Source organism: Sesamum indicum, linkage group LG4 (genome assembly GCF_000512975.1).
Source record: "Sesamum indicum cultivar Zhongzhi No. 13 linkage group LG4, S_indicum_v1.0, whole genome shotgun sequence".
Taxonomy (NCBI): domain Eukaryota; kingdom Viridiplantae; phylum Streptophyta; class Magnoliopsida; order Lamiales; family Pedaliaceae; genus Sesamum; species Sesamum indicum.
The window spans coordinates 2,945,615-2,971,693 of NC_026148.1; the positions used below are offsets into that span (position 1 = coordinate 2,945,615).

The 26,079-nt window shown below is 36.6% G+C and overlaps 3 protein-coding genes across 3 annotated transcripts; all 3 read left to right on the forward strand.

Annotated features, from left to right (window-relative positions):
* Positions 1,800–7,097, forward strand: LOC105160050. The gene has a single exon (XM_011077315.1). It carries the CDS (start codon positions 1,800–1,802, stop codon positions 7,095–7,097), a length of 5,298 nt encoding a protein of 1,765 aa, XP_011075617.1.
* LOC105159874 (triacylglycerol lipase SDP1) lies at positions 11,694–15,992 on the forward strand. The gene is made up of 3 exons (XM_011077083.2): positions 11,694–14,057; positions 14,470–14,613; positions 14,724–15,992. The coding sequence occupies exons 1-3, from the start codon at positions 12,627–12,629 to the stop codon at positions 15,693–15,695; spliced, it is 2,547 nt and encodes an 848-aa protein (XP_011075385.1). The 5' UTR covers positions 11,694–12,626; the 3' UTR covers positions 15,696–15,992.
* On the forward strand, positions 23,445–24,355 carry LOC105159875 (probable calcium-binding protein CML36). Its single transcript, XM_011077084.2, has one exon. The coding sequence runs from the start codon at positions 23,622–23,624 to the stop codon at positions 24,285–24,287; it is 666 nt and encodes a 221-aa protein (XP_011075386.1). The 5' UTR covers positions 23,445–23,621; the 3' UTR covers positions 24,288–24,355.

Sequence of the window (26,079 nt, forward strand, 5' to 3'; positions counted from 1 at the left end):
AAAATTGGTGTCTTGACTTGGCCTTTTATATATATCTCACTTCACTGTCTGCTTTACATTTAGAAAGAAAGAACTAATAATAAAGATAGATTATATTCTAATTATGTAAATATATTTTTTTATTTTTACAAAATTATAAGTTTTTTCTTTTTTAAAATAATTCGTAAAAACTTGAAGGACTAAATTTGATTAGGAGGAAATATGAGGAACCAAATTTGAATAAATGGCATACATGAAGGACCAAAAATAATATTTACCCTTTAATTCTACATGTATATAAAGTGTATTTATAATTAAAATTTAAAAACACACTCACAGAGTATTAATATAATTTATCATAAAAACAATTAAAAAAAAATGTGTATGAACTTTTAGTGTTTGGCCATGATGAATTGGGAGTAATAAAAAATCATATTATACAACATTTGGATCCAATCTGAGACATCTATCTGTCTGCCAACATTAATTGTTGTTTGATTGATGATGATTTTCAGTGTTTGTAACTTTGTACAGCAGACTGCAGACCAGACCCATTTATATATTAAATATATATTTAATAAAAGAAAGATATAATTACATTTACATTACATAAAATCATTTTTTTTATAATTACACGTACACTCACCCTTTAAAATTAAAATACATGAATGATTTATATAAACAGATCATAAATTAAAAGTGTAAATATAATTATTTTTAAAAGAAAATGATGGTAGGACAAAAGCATCAAAATACAGACATATTAATTAGATATATTCTCAAAAGTAAAAGTGGTGGTTGAACATAATATTCAGTATTAATAACTTGTGGTTAGTCATTGTGTGTGGCAGCACCGACTTGTTGACATTTATCCCACCAATTTATTTTTTTTCAACAAATAGATTTTTTCGTTAATTTATAATCAATTTAAATTCACTAAATTTGTTAATATTAATAAAAAATAATAATAATAATTTATATTTTAACTTATTATTGAAAATATAATGAAAAAATATATTGAAAAATTAATAATTATTTCCAAATTTGTGAAAGAACAATAATAGAGTTTGAGATGTACAACAGCTAATATGTATAGATTTGTCACATGGGATTCCAACTTTTTCCTGTCCTATGAAAATTTAAGTTCAAAGTGTAAACGCGTTGATCATAACACCGCTTTTGTGCCAAGAATCAAAATTTTCAAAGATCATTTACGCCTTTTTCTTTTCTTTTTTATTTCAACTTCAATCACCGTAATGATGGGCTAAGAATATATATTAAGATAATAAATAACATTGAAGAAATATAAAATAACTTGATGAAGGGAAATAATAAAAGACTAATATACCCTTAGTATGAAGGATAGAGATAAAGGCACAAAAATAGAGATTAAACCTATTACTCACGTGGATAAATCTCAAAGATGGTTAAGGGCAATCTTATACCCGAAAAAGGTGGGCCACGATCGCGAGATGACCGGTCGTGGAGGCGGGCATAAGGATCGTGCAGAGGACACGCAAGGGGTCAGTATAAAGAGAAGAAAGAAGAGAGAAAAAAGGGTTGGTCTGGCTTTTCTATTTCACTTTTCATAATTTTTAGTACTTCTATTCTTTACTGGATAAAATTCTCAATACTGACTTGAGTGTCGGAGCATCTACGCCGGCACCTAATCCGGCTAGGTGAAGTTTGTTCTGTTGTCAGGATATAAAGGATCCGTCAGAGCTGAAGGGGACGATACCAAGCGCGACCCGCGATCTCGGTCGGATCATTTGGCGCCGTCTGTGGGAACGTCAGGTGACGGATTGGAACGCGTTTGAGAAATGGAGACTCCTGCAGAAGATCAAGCACCCGTTGTACATTTGTCACGGCAAGAAATGGATACTCCCATGACGGATCGGGAGGGAACTGTACAATTGACACGAAGGGAATTACAACAAATGATGGAAGAAGCGGGGAGGAAGGCCTTGGTAGCCTATGAGAGAAGAACGACAACTCCTTTAGAAAGGGAAATCGCGGGAAAGAGGTTGTTTCAGGAAAGAGTCGAGGTGCAAGACAATGAAGGAATGAGTAGACCGGGGGCGAATAGAAAGGGCCCGCAGCCCTCTGATGTGGGATCTAGTAGCAGGGCTTTAAGTCATCCCAGAGGGCTAGTCATATCTCGAGCTGAAGTAGATAATGTCAGTAAGCAGATAGCCCAGCTAGGAAAGCAAATAGATGAACTCAAGAAGAGAGGAGAAATAGTAGCTCACAATCGTAATTCGCCATTTGCTAACCGTATACTTATAGAACTGGTCAACCCGAGCTTTAGGATGCCCGACCTCCCAAAGTATGATGGAACTCGGGATCCACAAGAGCATCTAGCTGCTTTCGATATGGTAATGAACTTGTATGGACAGTCGAGCTCCATAATCGCCAAGTTGTTTGTTACCACGCTAACAGGAAAGGCCCAAGAATGGTTTACGAACTTGCCCCCAGGCAGCATAGATTCGTATGAGCAACTAGCACAAAAATTTGCATTCCACTTTGCGAGCAAGAGAAAACAGAAGAGATCAGCTACACATTTATTTACCATTCGACAGGGGGAAAATGAAAGTCTGAAAAATTTTATGGGACGTTTTAATAATGAAACGTTGGAGGTGCAGGATCTTAGGATAGACATGATGACCAGTATCCTAATCCATGGATTGAAGAAAGGAGTTTTTGCATCGGCTCTGGCACGGGACCCGCCAATAGATGCAGAGCAGTTGATGGCCATGGCGCAAAAATACATTGATGAAGAGGAGATGAATGCAATGAAGGATGAGAAGTGGAGAGTTACATCAGAACGAGCAAGAGATAGGAGATTCACCAGAGATCGTGATGTGCGACCAAAAAAGGAGAAAGAAAGGGAACCACCTTATCAGCCGAAATATAGCAGGTATACTCCTTTAAATATGACTAGGGCAAAAGCACTCATGCTGGTGGAAAAAGATAAAGTTTTGATGTGGCCGAAGCATACGAGGGTTACTCCAGCCAAAAGACATTCGAATAAGTATTGTCGGTTTCATCGAGAAAGAGGGCATGATACGGAGGAGTGCTATCAATTGAAAGATGAGATAGAGCGACTAGTGCGACAAGGGTATTTCAGGAGACAGAACCCCCATAGCTTTGAAGAAAGGAGACGAAATTGGAGGGGCAGATCAAGCAGTAGGGATCGTAGGTCAAATTGGGCAGAGGAACGAAGGAACCAGACAGTGGCGGAGAACGCGCCTGTGAAAGGCATTATCGACACTATTGCAAGAGGATCAGAGGGATGGTCGAGAAGAGCTAGGAGGAGATTCGAAAGAGAGACTAGGTGGGAGCGACGTAAGCAAGGGGTGCATATAACGAGCAACCCCGAGATCGTGTTTGGAGATCAAGATGCAGGAACCAGGGTCGTGACAGATAATGATCCCATGGTGATACGAATGGACATAGCAAACTTTACGGTCCATAAGGTTCTGATAGACAATGGGAGTTCAGCAGATATAATATTTAAGGAAGTATTGAATAAGATGGGGCTTGATAATATAAGGCTGGAGCCAGTAAATATTCCCCTGGTAGGGTTCGGAGGAAGCGAGGTCGCATCACTGGGGACGGTGAACTTACCTGTCTCTTTGGGAGAAGAGCCGAAACGCAAAACATTGATGGTAAAATTTTTAGTTGTTGATATGCCTTTTGCTTACAATGTTATCCTGGGGAGACCTGGGCTTAATTCTTTCAGGGCAGTAGTATCAACATATCACCTCAAGATGAAGTTCCCTACTCTATCCGGGATAGGGGAGGTCGTGTGCGATCAGATTGAAGCCAAAAGGTGTTATAATCTCTCTCTGGGCAAGAGTGAGAAAAATGAAAAGAGAAAACTTCAATGTGGGAAGAAAGAAGATTGGCAGGCACTGAAAGCGGGGAGAATAGAACCTGTTGATCATAAAGAGGTGGAGTTGATACAAGGAGACCCGACCAAGGTCACCAAAATAGGCACCAACTTGGGACAGTTCGAGGGAATCATGATTACTTTCTTAAGAAGTAACGTGGATATGTTTGCATGGGATCCGTCAGATTTTCGGGGTATAAACCCGGAGGTGATAGTACACAGGCTAAACGTGGACCCATCCATGCGACCTGTCCAACAGAAGAAACGAACTTTCGGAGGCGAGAAAAATGCGATCATTGAGGGAGAGGTAAATAAATTACTTAAAGCGGGTTATGTATCTGAGGTTCAATATACGGATTGGTTGGCTAATGTGGTCGTGGTACCGAAGCCGGGGGGTAAGTGGAGAATGTGTACAGACTTTACGGATCTCAATAAAGCATGTCCGAAAGACCCTTACCCACTACCTAGGATTGATGTCCTAGTCGATTCGACGGCCGGATATAGGACATTTTCCATGATGGACGCGTATCAGGGATACCATCAGATTTTTAGGGCACCAGAAGATCGAATAAAAACCTCCTTTGTAACTGACCGTGGGATTTATTGTTATAATGTTATGCCTTTTGGATTGAAAAATGCAGGGGCAACATATCAAAGGTTGGTGAACAAGATGTTTGCTCGGCAGATAGGGAAAACCATGGAGGTATATGTGGACGACATGTTGGTTAAAAGTCAACAACCAGATGAACATTTGGAGCATTTGAAGGTAGCTTTTACGATCATGAGAGAACATGGGATGAAGCTTAATCCTAGCAAGTGTACATTCGGAGTAGGCGGGGGCAAATTTCTTGGATACATGGTCAGCGAACGTGGGATTGAAGCTAATCCAGAGAAGATAGAGGCCATACTGAATCTGAAGTCGCCTACATCTATCAAGGAAGTTCAAAAGTTAACAGGTAGAATTGCTTCTCTTAATCGCTTTATTTCTAGGTCTGCAGATCGCAATTTACATTTCTTTAAAATACTGAGGAAAGTGAAAGGATTCAATTGGACCGAGGAATGCGAGCAAGCTTTTCAAGAGTTAAAGATTTATCTGAGATCGCCGCCTCTTTTGGCGAACCCTAGAGAGGGGGATGTATTATATCTTTATCTGGCTGTTTCTGATAATGCGGTTAGTTCGGTATTGATAAAAGAAGAGGGAAAGGTTCAGAACCCGGTGTACTATGTAAGTAAGATGTTGCAAGGAGCAGAAACTAGATACGCGGAGATCGAAAAATTAGCGTTGGCGGTGGTGGTGACGGCCAGGAAGCTAAGGCCGTATTTTCAGTCGCATCGGATAGTGATAAGAACTAATCATCCACTCCGAAACATTCTTACCCGACCAGAGGCTTCAGGTAGAATGATAAAGTGGGCGGTCGAATTGGGGGAGTTCGACATCACCTATCAGGGTCGAACAGCAGAGAAAGCTCAGGTTTTGGTTGATTTCATGGTGGAGATATCCGGTACTCAAAAAGATGTAGAAACATGGATGTTACATGTGGATGGATCCTCCAATGCCAACAATGGTGGAGCAGGAATACTGATCGAAGGACCAGCAGGCATGGAGATTGAGGTCGCCGCTCGGCTGTCTTTTCCTGTTACAAATAATGAAGCCGAGTACGAAGCTTTACTCTTGGGTTTGGAGCTAGCACTAGAAGCGGGAGCGCAGATTCTTGAAGTATACACTGACTCGCAACTAATCGCTATGCAGGTTGATGGAGTATATGAAACTAAAGAAAGATCTATGACAGATTATTTGAAGAAAGCAAAAGAGTGGATGCAGAAATTTTCCAAGTGCACTGTTCGACAAATTCCCAGGAATGAGAATGAAAGAGCCGATGCGTTATCAAAGTTAGGGGCTACGCTGGTAGGAATAAAGGACAGAAAAATCACAGTGATCGTGAAGGAACGATCAGCGATCTCAGAAGGGATAGAAACCAATATGGTAACTTCAAGATGTCTGTGGATAGAAGACATAGCAGCATACTTGAGGGAGGGGATTTTGCCTACTGATGCCGGACATGCTAGACGCATCAAGTTTAAAGCTCCAAGGTTTGCCCTAGTAGGGACACAATTATATAAAAGAACAGTCGAGGGACCCCTCCTCAAATGCTTAGAAGACGCACAAGCCAGGTATGTTCTACAAGAAATTCATGAAGGTAACTGTGGAAATCATTCGGGGGCCAGATCCTTAGCTCAGAAAGTAACCCGACAGGGATACTTTTGGCCCACACTAATGAAGGATTGCAAGGAGTTTGTACGAAGATGTGAGAAGTGCCAGAAATTTGCCTCACAGATTCACACTCAGGCGGTCCCGATGATCCCTGTTCCAATTACATGTCCATTCGACCAGTGGGGTATAGACATAATAGGACCGTTTCCTCCAGCTCGAGCTCAGAAGAAGTTTGTCATAGTTGCGGTGGAATACTTCTCGAAATGGGTGGAGGCAGAAGCTGTCTCAAAAATCACGGAAGGAGAAGCAATAAACTTTATATGGAAAAACATAATCTGTAGGTTTGGAATACCTGGGGTGTTGATATCCGATAATGGGACCCAATTTCAAGGAAGAAAAATAATTGCGTGGTTGCACGAGCTGAAGATACAGCAAAATTTCACGGCAGTAGGCCATCCCCAATCGAATGGTCAGACGGAGGTCACAAATAGAACTATATTACAACATCTGAAAGCCAGGTTGAGTTCGAAAGCAGAATGGAGCGATGAGCTCCCAGGAGTACTATGGGCCTATAGAACAACTCCTCGAACCTCAACAGGTGAGACTCCTTTTTCTTTAGTTTATGGTTTTGAAGCTGTAATTCCTGCAGAGATAGGAGAAGAATCGCAAAGGATCATAAACTTCGATCCAGAAAGGAATGGAGAACAACGAGCATTTGACCTAGACATATTGGAAGAGAAAAGAGAGGCAGCGCGAATAAGGATGTTACACCATAAAAGTCTAATGCTGAGAGGTCATAATAAGAACTTGAAGCCCAGGTCGTTACAGGTGGGGGACCTGGTATGGAGAAAAGTGGAGGTCTCGAAGCATGTAGGAAAACTCGATCCCAACTGGGAGGGGCCTTTCAAAGTGGTTGAGATCGTCGGGAAAGGCACATACAAGTTACAGGATGCTCAAGGCAAGGAGTTACCCCGACCATGGAATATTCAAAACCTCAAGCGATTTTATGTTTAAAACCTCTATCTATTGATTAAATACTGGAGGATATGGAAAAGGTCGTTACGTTCGAATAGAACGATCTTAGGAAAATTGATCTGGGAAAGATTGTGTAGTCTGAAAAAGACTGATGTAAATAATAACCTGCGAAAGGTTAAGGCATGACCTGAAAAAGGTCACTAAAGTTAGTTTTCCTTCTTTATCTGTGAAAGATCATTTCAATTTTAAAGCTCCATCTATCTCAAGTTTGCTACAAGTAGTAAGTTGATCGCATTAAACTGTATCTGAAAAAGATCAAATTATCAATACCTTGAAAGATCGAGGTTACATATTATCAGAAGAAAGATGGAAGTTACATATTTTCTATTTCATCCCTAAGAACAGAAAATTCATCATTTTCAGAGGGTGTGTCATCCTCCTCAGGTAAGGGCTGAAGGTTAGCATCCAAACTGGGGTTGAGGCGAGATATATCAAAGTTGGGAGCAAATCCTTGAAGGCGAATAGTCTGAGATTTGCAGCGATCAAAACCTTGTAGCAGGTAGTTGGCGGCTTTAATTTCCACAGCAGAGTCAAAGGTGGGGGTCTTTAAAAAGTCCCGAACACCTTGGAGGCGGATCTCTCGAACCTGCTGATTAAACTCCTCCGACTTTAAGAAGATCTCGCGACCTTCAGCAACGCCCACGATCTTCCCCGCGGCATGACCTGCATCAAAGCCTCGTTTTTCTCCTTCGGAAGCTGCTTTGGAAGCCTCAGAGACCACTTGCGCTTCAAGCTCTTTGATGCGAGCCTCCTGGGTCGACATCGATCTCGACCATTCTTCTTCCTTGGAGGAAAAACTAGCGAGTTGGGCCCTCAAATCGCGGATTATACGCTCCGCTGCCATTTGGTTATGGCGAAAACCAGCACACTTCAGACTAAGTCCTCGTACAAAGTTGGATGCCTAAACAGAAAACGATTAGGGAATATCAGGGACAAGCAAAAATAAGAAGCATGAAATAAAATACCTGTACAAGTGAGTGGGCACAATGTTCTTCCATTCGGGTGAATGAGGTTTGCAAGAGAGCTGCCTGATCGAGAGGAAGGCAGTTAGCATCATACAGCTCCCAGGAATCTTGGCCTGAGCGAGTTCGAAATACTGAGCTATTAGGAGAGATTTGCCAATCAGGGACCCATTTTTCCCCTTCCATTTGGGCCACTGGATGATCGGGGCCTCGAAGGTCTAATCGAGCAGTTCTCCAGTAGTCAGTGAGACCTCGCAGTACATCCATATTTCGCCTAATCTCGGACCCGGTTCCGGTCCCATCCGAGGGTAATCCTCCACCAGAGTGAGACTGAGTAGGCCCTAGGAGGTTAGGACGGAAGGGTGATTTCCCCCGGGACTTCCTCTTTCGGGAGGACTCAGCAAAATCTCCATCATTCAGAGCATGATCCTGCAACCTCCAGCTAGGAGACTGAGCGGTAGGATGATTAGGGGGAAGAAGGTTGTGGGCCTGAGTCTCTTCACTACCCACTTCGATGGGAATCGGACAGGGAGGAGTAGTAGTATCTGGGGTTGAGGAAGCGGCTGCCACAGGTTGTGAAGAGGCATTTTGCATAGTAGCTTGGGCGTGAGACCGAGCCTGAATCTGAGCTCGCAGACGCTTGTTAATACGAGCTTGACTCACCATGGAAACTGCAAATAGAGAAAGGAGAATCCAGTTAAATGTGGTAGGATAAAATAAGAAGAAAAAGTAGAAAATCGGATCACCTAAGGTACCCTCCACCTGGAGAGGGGCAGGAGTTAGATGGGCGAGCCAAAGTATCTCTTCGACTAGAAGCTTCTTGGGATTATACCGATAGGAAGTAATGCTGCTTATCTGATCCCCATCTAAGCCCTCACCTTCCGTAAGAGGGGTAGGTTTATCTACCTTCCAGTCTAAGGAGAAAGGCCATTCGCGACCAGGAGGGGGTCTAATAAAGATAAAATGGGATTTCCAGGGACCGACGTTGGATGTAAGGGGGTCGAGGAACCTACATTCCTTTCGGGAGGTTAAGTAGAAGAAACCATAATCTCCAGATCGTACGGAGGTCGTGAAGGAATATAACGACCAAAAATTTTCGAAGCTTAGTTCAAACCTATGTACACGCATAACAATGATGAACAGAATAATGTGGCGTATGGAGTTGGGGGATAGTTGCATAGGGCATAGATTCAGGCGGCGAAGGATTAGGGCTACACTAGGGGGCAAGGGAAAACGTAATCCTGCCTCAAAGTGTTGCAGAGAAAAAGAACAAAACCCTGGAGGAGGACGGTGCATATGATCGGATGACAAAGGAATTATTATCTCATAGCTAGAAGGAATGAAGAATTTTTCTTTTATCTTCTGTGTTTGTAACTTCACAGTGCTAACTATCTTGGCCCAGGGAGTAGGCTGTACGACCGGTTGGGGATTCTCAGGAGCAGGAGCCATACTTAAATTTAGGTTTCTAGTACGATTAGAACGGGGTCTGCGCCTAGGGGGAACTAAATCCCTAAGAAGCATGTTGGAAGGAGCGGACGAAGAGATATCAGCAGAATTAGAACCTATGTTAGAGGTATTAGAGGAAGACATGGTACCTGGCCGACTTGGGGAAGAAGAAGAGTTGAAGAAGAAACAGCCAGCTAGAGGAAGAAAAACACTCGAAGATGGAACGCCTCGCAGCAACAATACTCGAGAAAAAAGCGGAAGGGAGAGAGTAATTTGAAATGCTTTCGTATATATATATTTGGGAGGGCGGTGAAGAGATGACCGTTACCCAATCAGCATACAACAGCTGCCCCTTTGAAGAACGTAAATCGATGCGCAGCTCGATAAGAGACACGTGGACAATCGTAAGGATATCAAGAACTGCAAGCGAGCCGTCGGACAGAGCTGTTCAACTTCTTGAAGTGACGACACTTCAAAAAGTGGGGGAGTAATGATGAAGGGAAATAATAAAAGACTAATATACCCTTAGTATGAAGGATAGAGATAAAGGCATAAAAATAGAGATTAAACCTATTACTCACGTGGATAAATCTCAAAGACGGTTAAGGGCAATCTTATACCCGAAAAAGGTGGGCCACGATCGCGAGATGACCGGTCGTGGAGGCGGGCATAAGGATCGTGCAGAGGACACGCAAGGGGTCAGTATAAAGAGAAGAAAGAAGAGAGAAAAAAGGGTTGGTCTGGCTTTTCTATTTCACTTTTCATAATTTTTAGTACTTCTATTCTTTACTGGATAAAATTCTCAATACTGACTTGAGCGTCGGAGCATCTACGCCGGCACCTAATCCGGCTAGGTGAAGTTTGTTCTGTTGTCAGGATATAAAGGATCCGTCAGAGCTGAAGGGGACGATACCAAGCGCGACCCGCGATCTCGGTCGGATCATAACTATAATAAATAAAAAAAATTAAAATTTAAAATTTTAAAAATAAATAATAAATCAAAATTAAGTAAGACGTCAAAAAAATACGCTTATTTTATAATAAAGTACAAATGTAATAAGAATATTATAAAAGGAAATATACCAAATTGGGCTAATGATGGGCTATTTGTTTATAGTGTTATTAATTGGGCTTCAGCCCATTACATCAAGTCCAAAAACAATCTATAACTTATCATTGGGCTATTAGTTCTTCCGATTCAAGCAAATATATGTAATGGGCTTTCTAGTAAGGGCCTAGAGGAAAAGGCCCAATCTGCACGTCGTCCCAATTGAATCAACATTGGGAAATTATATCTGTTTTAATAATGACAACGAGAAATTATCATAATGCAATACGTTTTTGTATATTTCTAACTGAACTAATTTTAAATTTAAATAAATTAAATTTTTCGATTTAAAAAAGATATACGTTTACCCAATATTGACAAATAATAATACAAATATTTTTTAAATTTTATCATTTGTCAAGGCAAAAAATTTACGATCAAGTCTTACCTTAAAGTACACGAAAAATGTTATTATATATATATATATGTATATATTATTTTTATTTTAATATTCTCAATTGTTTTAATTCTAATAATCTTCTTTTATATACTCAATTTTCAAGAGAGTATTGTTTCAATATTCCTCAAAAAGACATTTTGTTACATTACATGATTTATTCTTTATGGATTCTTATTAACTCCTAAACATGATTTCTTGCGAGCATAACTTGTTCCAAATAAATTTTGGGGTAACATTATAAATGACTTTCTTGATATTTATTATAATTATAAATATTTTTATTTATAAAATTATAAATATTTTCTCATATTTATTAGTCGTATAGCAAATACTCTTTATAATGTGCTCTGATAAGGGACATTTACCAAACGGCTATTAACTTAAAAAAATTATAATTTTTTAAATAATAAACAAATATTTTATAATTATGATAAATTTAAAAAAAAAGATCATCTAATTTGCCCTAAATTTTAAACTCCTCACAATTGAAAATTTTCAACAAATAATTTGATCTTCTTTTTGAAAAAAGAACATAGTAGGACAAAATCTTGAAATTTAAAACAAAAAAGAAGAAGAAAGAAACTTGTCATAATTTGGATTGCCTCCTCCGTGGAACAAAATTCCCAAGAAAATTTTGAGAGCCCATCACGGGGAAATAGACATTGCAGTAAGGAAGTCGTGTACTCCTTATCTTCTCCTCTGACAACAAATAATTATGTGTCTTTTATTATTATGTAATATGCATGCGTGGATGGTTGTATGTGTATTTGCATATTTTATTACATGTTAATCCTGCGGTAGGCGTCGCGTAGGATTGCATCAGACCTCACTTTTTTCAACTGCGAAACCGTATCGTTATCTGATCTGATCCAACCTTCCGGGCTTTGCGACTCCCAATGCGTGTAAGGGTTGAATTCGTTTTAATATGTATGTCTACGTGTACGCATGCGATCTCAAGTTTGAGGTGCTGCCTGCCTGATTCCCTTTTCTTGGAAGAGAGATTAAAATATTTGTGGTGAACTATCGGCTGAACAGCGTGTTTTCTTGCATTCTTGTTGAGCGGTGGAACTGTGAAGGGTTTGTTGTGGGGTTGATTTGAGGACACTTTTTGGATATTGATCGAGGAGGGACCGTGAAAAGGTTGAATCTTGAGGGACCTATTGTGGGTCTTTCTCTCGTTTCGATTTCTGGGTTTTACTGTGGTGAAGAAAGCTTGTGATTTTGGGTGTCGAGAGCTGATTCTTGATCGAATTGATCGTCAAAGAGTTCAAATTTAGAGGTTTGGGGGCTCTCTTTCTTTGGTTTTCCTTTTTCAAAAAATAAATTCAAGCTATTGCTTTTGATTCTTGATCGTTTTTTTCTTTGATATATTGGGGAATCTTTGTTTAGAATTCCTGGAGAAGTCAGTTGTATATCTCTCTTCTTTATGTTTTTTTATTCTTGCGGCAACTGCAGCTAGAGTTGTACCACGAAGAGTTGTTTATTGGGGACTTTAATTGTCATTTAGGAGATTTTGTACTTAGGTATTAGCTTCTCCTCGCCATTTGGATAGAATAAACCTTTAGGATTAACTCGTTGGTTTAGCTGAAGGCATGGATATAAGCAATGAGGCTAGTGTTGATTCGTTCTCGATCGGCCCTTCTACGCTCTTTGGGCGGACAATTGCGTTTAGAGTCTTATTCTGCAAGTCTATGTCACATTTAAGGCATCAAATCTTTGGGATGTTGTTAATGTACTATTACAAATTCAAGAACTGTTTAGGGAACTACCTGTCACCTGTAATAGCATGGTTTCATCCTCGGAATCCACAAGGGATATTAGTAATGGTGACGGTGATTGCTTTCTTGCTGAAACGATACACTAATGTGAAAACGAGAGCAGAGATGGCGTATAGGAGGAAGTTTTGGAGAAATATGATGAGAGCTGCATTGACCTATGAGGAGTGGGCTCATGCTGCTAAAATGCTGGATAAAGAGACAGTTAGGATGAATGAAGCAGATCTTTATGACGTGGAACTTGTGAGAAATAAACTTCAAGAGCTCCGCCATCGGCGTCAAGAGGGTTCTCTTAGAGATATCATATTCTGTATGAGGGCTGACCTTGTTAGAAATCTGGGTAATATGTGCAACCCAGAGCTTCACAAGGGGAGACTCCAGGTGCCCAAACTCATAAAGGAGTACATAGACGAGGTCACAACTCAACTGAGAATGGTGTGCGACTCCGATTCGGAGGAGCTTCTATTGGAGGAGAAGCTTGCTTTTATGCATGAAACCAGGCATGCTTTTGGAAGGACAGCTTTACTTTTAAGTGGGGGTGCTTCTTTGGGAGCCTTCCATGTCGGAGTTGTGAAAACGTTGGTAGAACATAAGCTTTTGCCACGGATAATTGCTGGTTCTAGTGTGGGGTCAATAATGTGTTCTGTTGTTGCTACTAGGTCATGGCCTGAGCTTCAAAGTTTCTTTGAGGATTCCTGGCATTCGATTCAATTTTTTGACCAGATGGGTGGAGTCTTTACTGTTTTTAAGAGGGTCATGACACAAGGTGCAGTTCACGAGATCAGACAATTGCAGATGATGCTGAGAAATCTTACAAACAATCTAACTTTCCAGGAAGCCTACGATATGACAGGGCGGATCTTGGGTATAACTGTTTGTTCACCAAGGAAGCATGAACCTCCTAGGTGCCTCAACTACTTGACTTCACCCCATGTTGTCATATGGAGTGCTGTGACGGCTTCTTGTGCTTTTCCCGGTCTTTTTGAAGCTCAAGAGCTGATGGCAAAGGACAGAAGTGGAGAAATTGTGCCTTATCACCCACCATTTCATTTAGGACCTGAAGAGGCTTCAGGTTCCTCAGCTCGTCGCTGGAGAGATGGTAGCTTGGAGATTGATTTGCCAATGATGCAGTTGAAAGAACTCTTCAATGTGAATCATTTCATAGTGAGTCAAGCAAATCCTCATATTGCACCTTTGCTGAGGGTGAAGGAGATTGTTAGAGCTTATGGAGGCAACTTTGCCGCAAAGGTACTTTTTAGCAGACTTCTGTTTCTCAAACTGTTATGCTCATCTTCCATGATGTATGAACCCGTATCATAACATTAGCTAGGATGGATGCTTTGAGACCCTCAGACATGGAAGTATATAGTCGTCTTGAGATTTCTTATCTTTTGCCCATTCCTGATTAGATCAATGAGCTAAACTCTTTATTCAAGCACTGAGAAGCTTTCTTAAAACAGCAAAGTTTAACCGTATTCTTTTCCGTGTGCATGAAAGCTACTGCAATGCAACCAGGAACTGTTGCTAACAAGTTCTTCCACTTTTTCCTTTTATTATCGAATAATTTTTTTCTGGTTCTCCTTTTGCATCATCTTTGCTTAAACAAAGAAACTGATGAATTATCTTTTCTTTTTTGTTTTTGAATTATCTGACGCTGCAGCTTGCTCAGTTAACTGAGATGGAGGTAAAACACAGATGCAATCAGATATTGGAGCTTGGGTTTCCACTGGGGGGAATCGCCAAGCTGTTTGCTCAGGATTGGGAGGGTGATGTAACCGTTGTAATGCCGGCTACTTTAGCTCAGGTATAAATAAAGTATTACATATTGTTTATGTTTCCCATCACAACTTGGTCTATTTTGTGTAGATTCAGCTACTTAAAGTTTTCTTGAATTCTTTCGGTTTTTGATTTCAGATATCAAAGATAATTCAGAATCCATCTTATGTGGAACTTCAAAAGGCAGCAAACCAGGGCAGAAGATGCACTTGGGAGAAGCTCAGTGCGATAAAAGCAAATTGTGGGATCGAACTCGCTCTCGACGAGTGCGTTGCTATACTAAACCATATGCGTCGGTTGAAGAGGAGTGCCGCGAGAGCAGCTGCTGCTTCTCATGGTCTGCCCAGCGCAGTCCGATTCAATGCCTCAAAAAGAATCCCTTCTTGGAACGTGATTGCCCGAGAAAATTCGACTGGATCACTCGAGGAAGACCTACTTGCAGACGTCGCATCTTCTTTTCACCAAGGAGTAGGCGGTTCGACGGGGCAAATGGGAAGAAATTGGCGCACGCACCGGTACACACACGACGGAAGTGACAGTGAGTCGGAGAGCGTTGACCTCAACTCCTGGACAAGGTCTGGTGGTCCCTTGATGAGAACCACTTCAGCAGATAAGTTCGTCGACTTTGTACAGAATCTGGAGGTGGATTCAAGGTTGAACAAAGGGATGACGGGCCACTCAAACAGCGTCGTCATCCAATCCCCTGGAAGGGATCAAGTCCATCAAGCCTTGAGGATTGCAATTCCTGACAGAACTTCAGACACGGAACATGACCAGAGAGATCTCGGTAATAGAGCTCCAGTGATAAACGCAAGCATCATGGTGGCCGAAGGCGATCTTTTACAGCCGGAACGAATCCACAATGGTATAGTGTTCAACATCGTGAGGAAGGAAGTCTTGACTCCGTCCAACAGGAGTATCGATTCCGAACACAACAGCTCTCCTCACAATTCAGTTGCTGAGTGCGTGCAGCTGGACGATCCCGACAAAGAAATGGATGCTAGCTCGGTCTCAGAAAGCGGTGGTGATATCGGAGAAGACATTCACGTCGATGGGGCCGTGCATCACGGTGACAATGTATGTGATGATAAGCATGTGATGGATGGTTGATGGTTGGGTGAATTATCCAGATGCACACGCAAGAAATCTTAAGAGTCCATTCATCTCTTCCTAGTAGTTGAAGTTCAGGTCAAGATTTGTAGGTTACAGTTGTATGAATTCATCTCGAGAAAAGAAAATTGCCCCTGTTTCAGAGCAAAATTTGTAGGAATAAAAATGTAAATTCATTTCCAATTCAATGGCAGGAGATCCCTCTTGCTGATAAGATGTTGAGGATTAAGATCGTCAAACTTATATGCAAGCATGTCACAACGTTCAAGTGATCAAAATTATCACTTTTAGCCCCCACACACTTCTGATCTCGTACGCCTAAAGTTCACTTCTGCGCAGTTTTTTTTTGTTAAATATATAAGGAATACACTTTCCTTTTCTAAGGTTTGGTGTATTTACATGTAGATCCTCTATAGTTTACGAATTATATCTAGCACCTCTAAGGTTTGCTTCCATCTAACAAATAAGTCCCTTTGTTAGTCAAAATTCACTAAATTTGCTGATATTAATAGAAAAATCAAATGAAAATTGATATTTATCCTCGATTGGTTTATTACTGATTTATTGTAGGTTAAATAATTTTTTTCCGACTAAACTAACATTATAAAGGTGAAATATACTTCTTCACATGCATTAGCATGAAGATGTATGCGAGTAATTTGAATATAAAAAGATTTATTTGACCTGTAATAAGTCAATCGAGGGTCTTTTTTATTAACATTAGCAAATTTGGTGAATTCTGTCTAACGAATGGACTTATTTATTAGATAGAAGCAAATCTTAGGGGTGTTCGATGTAATTTTTCAAACCACAGGGGATTTACGTGTAATTACACCAAATTTCAGGGGAGAGGATTGTAACTATCCCAATATATAATAAAAATAAAAAATGTATCATGGAATTAAAAGTATTATTTTTTTAAAATTATGCGATCAAAAATAATATTTTCGTAATCAATAACACCAAAAATAAAAAGATTTTAAATTACACAACGCAAACTACTATTTTCCGATTCGAATTTCATTAAACGCGTTATATATATCAATAATTGAAGGCAACTAGAGAGGAACAACAACTCCAAGTGGATACAATGACAATCCACTAGAAATTGGGAACCAACAACATCTGACCCATGGAAATAATTAAACAAATGGTGCATCAAACAGTACTAAGTATTCCTCGTCTGTGGCCCTTTACTCCCCACATGACTTTGTTGGAAGTGCTCAAAAGACAAGTTCACGTAAATACAGCCACACACACACAAAATGTAATAAAGTTGGTCAAAATTCAAAATGGCCTTTTACACTGTCCGAAGCGTGTTCCTCTTAATTAGTGGTCCAATACATATTTTTGGGCACGTTCAATATTTGTTTGCACTTTGTCAGCTTAGCTTGTCATGACCCCCATTATACTACTATAGTATTTATTTATTTATAACAGTGCGCCTTGGATATAACTATCTTTAGTGCTTATTTATCAAGAATATTTCAAATAAATTTAAGTTGACAAAACTATTCATAATGTTATCGATAAGTATTGCTGATATAAAAATAATAAATTTAACGAAATTTATAAGTCAATTAGAGATTTTTAAGTAATATTTAAGAAGAAAGGTGGTCAACCCTTGACACGAACAATTTAATGCGATAAGGTATAGAGATTTTGGACGGCCGCACGGACCACCTCTTAAAATAAAATTGAGTTAGAATTATAATTTACCCCTTAATTTATTTATTTTTTAATCCACTACTCCATAATTGTCCCACTCATTCTCCATATTTTTTTCCACACAAACTTTTAAATATTTAATAAATCCACAATTATAATTATTTTTTTTCTCACCTTATTGCTATTTTTTCTTCTCATAATCTTCTTTCTTTTTCCTCAACTAACACTACATTTGTATCGTCTCACTTGATGCTATATATGTCTTAAAATTGACCAAAATATATAATTTAAACACAATGATTAATATAGAGTAACATACATTGAGGTCGGGTTATTTACACAAATACTCCCTACCTTTTTATAAAATTACAGTTACACCCCCTAAGGGGTGTTAGTGGAATATTTTTTAAGGGGTGTTAATGTAAGTTTTGCATTTGAATAGGGAGTGTAATTGTAATTAGTACTATAACCTCTTTGGGTGTAACTGTAATTTTGCAAAAAGAAGATAGTGTTTGTGTATTTTGACATAACTAATTTCAAGGAGTGTCAATATTATTTACTCTAATATTTTTATCATAATTTTTTTATTTGTCCACACATAGCGTGTGCATGAACTGCCAGTTATTATAAAAAAAAAATTTTTATCGTATTATATTTTGAATATTTAAATATATTTTTAACAAGATAGTCAGAATAGTAATTTCAATATTTCTTAATAATCTTACAATTACAAAAAAAAAACTCCTCTCAACCACTACTCCATATTTTTTTTTCTTATAAATTTTTATATTTTTAATATATTTACAGTTACAATATATTTTTTCTCTTTCACCTCACCCCACGTTTCTTTATTCTCACAAGTTTTTTCCTTTGTCATCCTCACACCACAATTATCTCTTTTTTTTTAAAAAAAAAAAATTATCCTCTTCATCAAACCATATTTCTTTTTTAATATATTTGCAGGGACCACATGCATCAACAACCAATATATATAATATAATGTGTGATATGATCGATGCCCTATTGTGTATTATCTAATCCGATTGGTATAAATTTTAGGGTAAATTATAATAACCTCCCCTGAGGTTGACATAATTACAATACCCTCTTGTTGTTTGAAACTGATTTTAACGGTCGTCTAACAATTAGCCAATTCCATTAGTTTTTCTTAGGTTTCCCTCCATTTTTGTGATGAATTAACCAAAATGCTCTTGTGGACTAAGAATTATAATTTTATTTATTTTTAAACTTTTTTATTGACTAAGTGGATTATTTTTTAAATTTTTTCATTCAGATCGTCCGATTTTTTTACAATTTTGTAATTTTTTTAAAAAGAAAAAATACAGTAAGGACATAATTGATAATTTCATATTCCATTCAATAATTACATGATTCCATCTAATATCAGGGAGGTATTTGTAATTTTTAAATAACGAGAAAGTATTCGTAATTATGTCAAATCTCATAAAAGATTGTTGTATTACTTAAATTTTACACACAATAAAAATACTCAGGGGCATTAGCCCATGTGCAATGAATATATTCGAACGATCAAGTTAGTAAACTTAAAATAAACATTGAAACATATGTAATTCGAATTTAATTAAATAGGCACGGATCTCCATCCTGTTTCAAGAGACATCTTGATTCAAAACACAAAATCCACATGAATTAGGACTAGGGAATAAATTTGGTAAGAGAGAGAGAGATGTAGTAATTCCATAAGAACTTCCACTAGAAAAAAATTAATTATTGTATATAATTTTAATAATTATGTACTAAAATATCATGATAAATAATTTTTATTAATCATAGTTAAATGCAAAAACATCAAATTCCTACCAAGAAAATGTTATTTGAAATGGTTAAGTGCCATGGTAAAAATATTTGCCATGACAATGTTTTAATCACCCTCGCAGATATCGATGTGAACAACTGTTGTATTGCCGTGGTAAATGACTATTTACTATAATCATTTTATTTTTAATCATAATAATTAATTATAATTAAATATTACATTTTTTTTTTGTAGTGTCCAGCATATGCAGAGATGTAGGTATGAATGCTGAGGTTAAGAGAACATAATTTAATTCTGAAAAAGCAAACAAACTGTAAGACACAGATGTTTGTTTGACTCATCTGTTGCTTGGTGTAAATAAATAATATAAGTGAGATGTATATATATAGGACAGGCGATTTTTCAGTTTTTACTACAGAAAGCGTGCTCATATATATAATAGGATTTCATAAGCACATGTAGCTGGAAAGCGCACTGCCCAAATTCGAATATTCAATTTCCTGATCAGACATCCTCTGTAGTCTGTACCATCATTATAGGTTAATATTGCTCTCTATGTCTAATGTCTGTCCACCCTTATAATTTGTTTAAGAGGTATTTATAATTTTTTAAATAATAATAAATTATTTATAATTATGATAAATTTTAAGAGGATTTGTTGTAATTTACTCTCTAACAAAAAGTAATTTTTTTTATTATTGATTTCTAATATTATAAATCAAATTTAAAACTTTGATTACTGTTTTAAATAAATTAATAAATTAGTGACGAAAATAATAATTTTGATAAAAAAATTAATAGATATTTTGCAATTAATATTATTTTCGTTTTTTTGGGAGTGAAACGTGCAATGGGTGAAATATTGTTTAATTATTTTGGGGATGGATAATTTCAACCGTTCAAACTCGATTTGATTAAATTTTAATTAATTGATATAGTATAGTTATAATTTACATTTTAAGGAAATTAAATAAATAGTTAGTGAAGTGGACCAATTGATTATTGAATTTGGCCACATGGGTCTTACAACATTTTAGCTTACATTTAAACATAAAAAAATTAAATATAGAAATAAATTACATTTATGTTTATAAAATTCGCACATATATATATATATATATATTTTAATTATGGCAACGTTTCAATTTTGTCATATTTTATAAATGTATTATCATTTATTAAAAATAATTTTTCTAAAATTTGTCATAACAAATACCTTAGTATTTTTTGAAAAATTACAAATACACATCTGAAATTAAGACCATCTAACAAATACCTCTCTACAATTGATCGTCAGGAAAAATCTTTGTTAGACAACTATTAATTTTAAAGAATATCTATAATTTTTTAAAGGGAAAAATGCAAACAACCCCCTTGTGATATCGCAAATGAGCAAATTACCCCCTTGTGAAAAAATAAATAGCGATTTACCTCCCTATATTTTTTAAAATACAACAATTTACCCCCCTATGATTTTTAAAATGAAGCAATCTACCTCCCTATATAAGGAGGTAAATTGCTTCATTTTAAAAAGTATAGGGAGGTAAATTGCTATATTTTTTTCATAGGGGGGTAATGTGCTCATTTTTAATATCACAGGGGGATAAATTGCTATTCACCCATTTTTTAAATAATAAATAAATTATAAAAAATATGTTATAAGCTCGTACAAACACCCTCTTAACCGAGAAAGACAACTATTCTTGCCATGTTGGGTAATAATGCTTACAAAAAAGCGCCACTCTTTCTTTTCCTTCTTCTTGGGAAACAATAACGTTAGCATGTGGAGGTGTAATTATTTCATAACCAGAATGAAAGGATTTGGTATTTGCTTAGAATGTGTTTGGATGAAAAAATTTGGATATGAAGAGAGTATTTATAAAAAGAATTTTAAATGACTTTATATTAAATGAATTAATTTAAAATTCATCACAATATCATAAAATATAGTTCAAGAAAGCTTAAGAATTTGAAATCCTTTGCAACATGAATTTTAACCAAATAAGTTTGATTGATTTATTATTATGGATTTAAAATCCTTTGCAACATGATTTTAACTAAAATTATACTTACACCCCCTCTGAAAATTTATCATTTAAACCCAACCTTTTTTCATTAAGGTTTGAACGAAAAATGCTGACATTAGCAAAATAATTATATAAATATTTAATTGTACGATAATTTAACATTCTCATATAATAATTTTGTACTTGTAAGGGAGAAATATAATAATGTTAACCTCATCCCGTATAATTTTAAAAAAAATATTAGAGAAAAAATATAATTTCGCATTGTTAGAGGGATTTTATGCATAATTAACTCTAAAATCACTCTATTATACTAGTGTGTTTTTTTCCTTTTAAAAAAAAAGAAAAGATTAAATTGAAGTGGTGGGAAGCTTCTTGCAAGGTAGGTCTGAAGTGAGATGAGTAAGTTGTATTTTGGGCAACTATCAAAATTGGCCAGCTGTTGTGATTCATAATTTCTTACATAAGTACTAAAGAATACATCAGGGTACATAGGACTGCTCCCCCATTTTTGGAGAAATTGATGGGTTTTTTGGATTTTATTTCTGTGATGACTGATGAGGGTGGTGCTGGTGGAACATCACAAGAACCACACCAAACAATGTGTCAATTTTCTTGCAATAATTCTCATTCTAATTCAACTCTCAAATGCACAATTTTCTTACACTTTTTTTACTTTCACTATAAAAATTAAATTATTCAACCCACCACACAGTAAATAATTTTGATTCACCAAATAAACCCAACCCCCTATTTATCAATCAAATTAAATTACTAGAAAGGGACGTAAAAAATTAAGCTTTAAATAGTAAATGCATAAATTTTATGAGGAAGAAAGTGGTTAGGAGTTCGGCTTATTACCATCCTCTAGTACCAAGTGCATGATGCTTGTATGGAACAACATCCCATAAATAATTTTTTTAACAAGGACTACGACTGCGCTTTGTGTCGAAAATAAAAATCAATCACATAATAAATAATATATAGATATACGTTTATCGGAAACTACGTTACAAATGCGACAATACTCAACTTTACTATTAGGTAGCAATAATCGATTATCGATGGCGTTTGATTTTTTTTTAATATCATATATTCTTGGGATAATTACATTTACACTCCCTGATTTATGATCTATTTATATAAAGTATTTTTATTTTTTATATAATTATAAAAATTATCATTTACAGTAAAAAAAATAGAGATAATTTGTATAATGATGCTGAAATTTAGGAGGTTGGTGTAATTTTTGAGAGGAGAGTGATAAATTCAATTGTACTTGAAGCCGGTACCGTACATGAAGGCTGATAGCTTCCTTCCATCCTTACCGAAGCCTACGCCGCTTTTTGAATCTGAAAACTCGGTAAAAAAATAAGTTAATTCCCTTTACCATAATTATTATTTTATCTTTTTATTAGATTTGGTAAAAAATAGTTGCAATTTTCAAGGAGGTCATATCCAACAAAAAACTAATAAAGAAATAAATCATATTGACATTCTTGAACTTACTTCGGAAAACATAAACACCACATCTGGTATTTTACCGGTTTTAACTATAATGTACCTCATATAGTGTTTGTATAAGTTTTTGCACCTGGATAGGGATATAATCGTAATTACAGTTATAATTTCGAGAGATATATTTAAAATTTTTCAAAAAGCATGAAGTATTTGTTTATTTAGATTTAGGGTAAATTATATATACCTTTTCTGAGGTTCGGCATAATATCCATTCGTTACTAAAAAATTACAAGTATCTCCCTCAAATAGAAAATAATTATCTAGCCCTTATACTCTGAATTAAAAATTACTATGTTACTCTTATTGATTTTTTTTAAAAAATAAAATATTTGAAAATTGTAAAAAAAATTGAGAATAGGTAAAATAAATAATCATTTGAGAATATCAATTCTTAAAATTATTTTATAAAATTCTAAAAAGTATATAAAATTATAGTTTATGATTCAAAAGTGCATTTTGAACAGTTTAATATAAAAATTAAATGAAAAAGTAAACAGAATGGACCTGTTGTTATACGAACATTAAAATCAAAAAAATATTTATAATTTTTTAAATAATAATAAATTGTTTATAATTATAATAAATGTCATAAGATATGATTGTGATTTAGCGTTTGGATTTAAGATATAGAAGCGTGAATCCTAATTTACCCACAAATAAAAATTAAACGAACTACTAAAATTAAGGAATTAAAGTAAAATGAAACTCATTGTTTTGCAATAAACACTCCTCCAAAATAAAAACTTGCACTCTCTCTCTCTAGGAAATTTCGAGGAAGGTGAGTATGGCTCCCCCAGCTCCCCATGCATTTAACCCTCCCTTCTTCCTCTCCCTTTCCTCCCAAACCCCAACAACATTTTTCATTCTCCTTTTCTTCCCTTCTCTCTCTTGGGGTGGATTTTCGTTTTCGCCATGAAACTCGGCAACATCATCCCCGGAAAGCTTTTCAGGTCCAAGAAATCCCGCTCCGTCTCCAGATCCGAAACCGATCCCTCCTCCTTTAGCTCCCAGACCACCTCATCCTCCTCCTCCTCCGAGGATGGTTCCAAGAAGCCCAACGGATTGTCCACGCCAACCAGCGTCCTGCCCACCTTGTCCGCCGATATTTCCGCTGAGGAATGGTCAGAAATCTCCGCCGACGTCTATTTCGAGCTGAAACAAGCGTTTGAGATGATCGACAGGGACGGCGACGGAAAGATAAAGAAGGAGGAGCTGGAGGCTTTGCTCTGCCGGCTAGGGGCGGAGCCGCCCAACCAGGAGGAGCTGCAGCTGATGCTCAGCGATGTGGACAGGGACGGCGACGGGTGCATCACGTTGGAGGAGTTCTACGCGATCGGGTCGGCCTTCGCGCCGCCCACCTGCGACATGGAGCTGAGGGACACCTTCGACTTCTTCGACTCGGATCGCGACGGGAAGATCACGGCGGAGGAGCTCTTCAACGTGTTCAAAACGATTGGGGACTCGCAGTGCACTTTAGAGGACTGCCGGCGCATGATAAGTGGGGTGGACACAAACGGAGACGGATTCGTCTGCTTCGAGGACTTCAGTCGTATGATGGAGCTTCAGCAGCAACGATGATTGATTTTCCTTTCTTGTTCATTTCCAAAAGAATAGAATAATGAAAGGAAAAACCACCATTTGCTGCCCTCCAGTCTCCAAATCTTTTTCGGTCTGGGCCTGAACGAATGTGTGTAATCTAGAAAGATTGGACGGCGAGGAGGAGGTCAAGAAGGATAGTTGAAATGAACGGCGAGGATTAATCATCAACCTTGTTTGAGTCTGGAAGTATATAAAAACGCGAAGGCAAATATTTAGAAAATGTATTTTCTCAGAATTTAATTTTAAATTATTGAAGAATTAGTTGCTTGTTTGTTGGATCCAGGAAATTGGGGAACAGCCCAACACTTGAATTCATTAATTGGGCCCAATAACATGGCCCACTTCCTACTGTGGCTGGCAACTGTCACCGCGTCCTCTCTCTCTCTCTCTCTCTCATGTGTTCATCCCACTCATACCTTTTTATAATTTTGTAAAAGATAGAAGGTGTTTATGTTATTAGACCTAATTTCTAATTTATGAAATTCACCATTTATATTTGACTGTCAATTTTTATTGAATATTTTTAATTAATGGGGATCCATTTTCACTATTTATACGTTATTCTTATAGACTGCATATACGACCGACTTCGTATAATTTCAATTAACTTGATTATTTGCCTCACCAAGTATGGCTGAAAACGATAGTTAATTATTATTATTATTATTTTATCTACATTAAGATAACTATTGTTTGAGATTTTTCGCTACTACAAGATTTGAATTAAAATGATTGACATGATATCGCTTTCACGCCAACAATTAATTTTCGATATTTTCTGTATAGTTTCTCCATGTAAATAAATAACAACCTTTGCTTCAAAGAAATATAAGTTAAAATGAAAAGTCAAAGACCACTAATATTAAAAGGGATAAATTTTAAATAAGTTTTCAAAATTATGAAAATAATAAAATAATTATATTAAATAAATTACGACAAATATCCACATAATTGATGAGATTCGAAATCACCACCGCAAATTTATTTATAAAACTTCAATCTTAATAATCAGATTAAACCATCATTGGTTATTACAGTAATAATTAAATGCCAAACTAATGTAATAAATGAAGTGTGACAAGAATATTTGTTGGAGCACATGCATAAAAAAAATGATTTTCAAGGCAAATTAGTTAAAACAATAAATAGAAAATAAATAAGAATTTTTGAGCCCGAGAAAAGAGGAAGATTCCATTTTTCAAGAAGTGGATGCATCAAAACGCACGTTGCTTTTCTCGAGATATATATTCACAGTCCACCAATCAGAATTTGCCATTTTCTCCAATGTTGAAGATTTTTATAAGTTCGTGACAGAGGCCTACTTCACGTTCACAGCCCACGCCTTCTGATATTATTTTTTTGGGGATAAGTATATATATTTATTTTTATGAGGTATTGTGTAATTATATTTAAATTATTTATAATTTTAAAAATTATATTGAGTTATTCTTAAAGTTTGCTTTGATTTAATAAATAAATTTCTCTATTAGTTAATTTTATTGAATTTGTTGATATTAACAAAAAATAAAAAAAAATTATATTTACTTCCAATTAAACTTAATATAGATTTATTGAATGTCAGATAAATCTTTTTATGATCAAATTATCCTTATACGTATTCATGCGTTAATACATCCGAGTAGGTATATCTTTACCGTTATAAAGGAAGTTTAGTTGGAAAAAAAATTATTCGATTTGTAATAAGTTGCTAATAAGTTAGTCGAGGATAAATATTAATTTTATTCTTTTTTTTTTGGTTAATATTAGTAAA

Bases quoted from the DNA above. Each gene is read 5' to 3' on its own strand.
- LOC105159874 (XM_011077083.2), top strand. From the start codon at position 12,627: ATGGATATAAGCAATGAGGCTAGTGTTGATTCGTTCTCGATCGGCCCT. The intron at 14,058-14,469 runs GTACTTTTTAGC...CTGACGCTGCAG, and splicing joins GAGGCAACTTTGCCGCAAAG to CTTGCTCAGTTAACTGAGAT. The intron at 14,614-14,723 runs GTATAAATAAAG...TTTTGATTTCAG, and splicing joins TGCCGGCTACTTTAGCTCAG to ATATCAAAGATAATTCAGAA.
- LOC105160050 (XM_011077315.1), top strand. From the start codon at position 1,800: ATGGAGACTCCTGCAGAAGATCAAGCACCCGTTGTACATTTGTCACGG.
- LOC105159875 (XM_011077084.2), top strand. From the start codon at position 23,622: ATGAAACTCGGCAACATCATCCCCGGAAAGCTTTTCAGGTCCAAGAAA.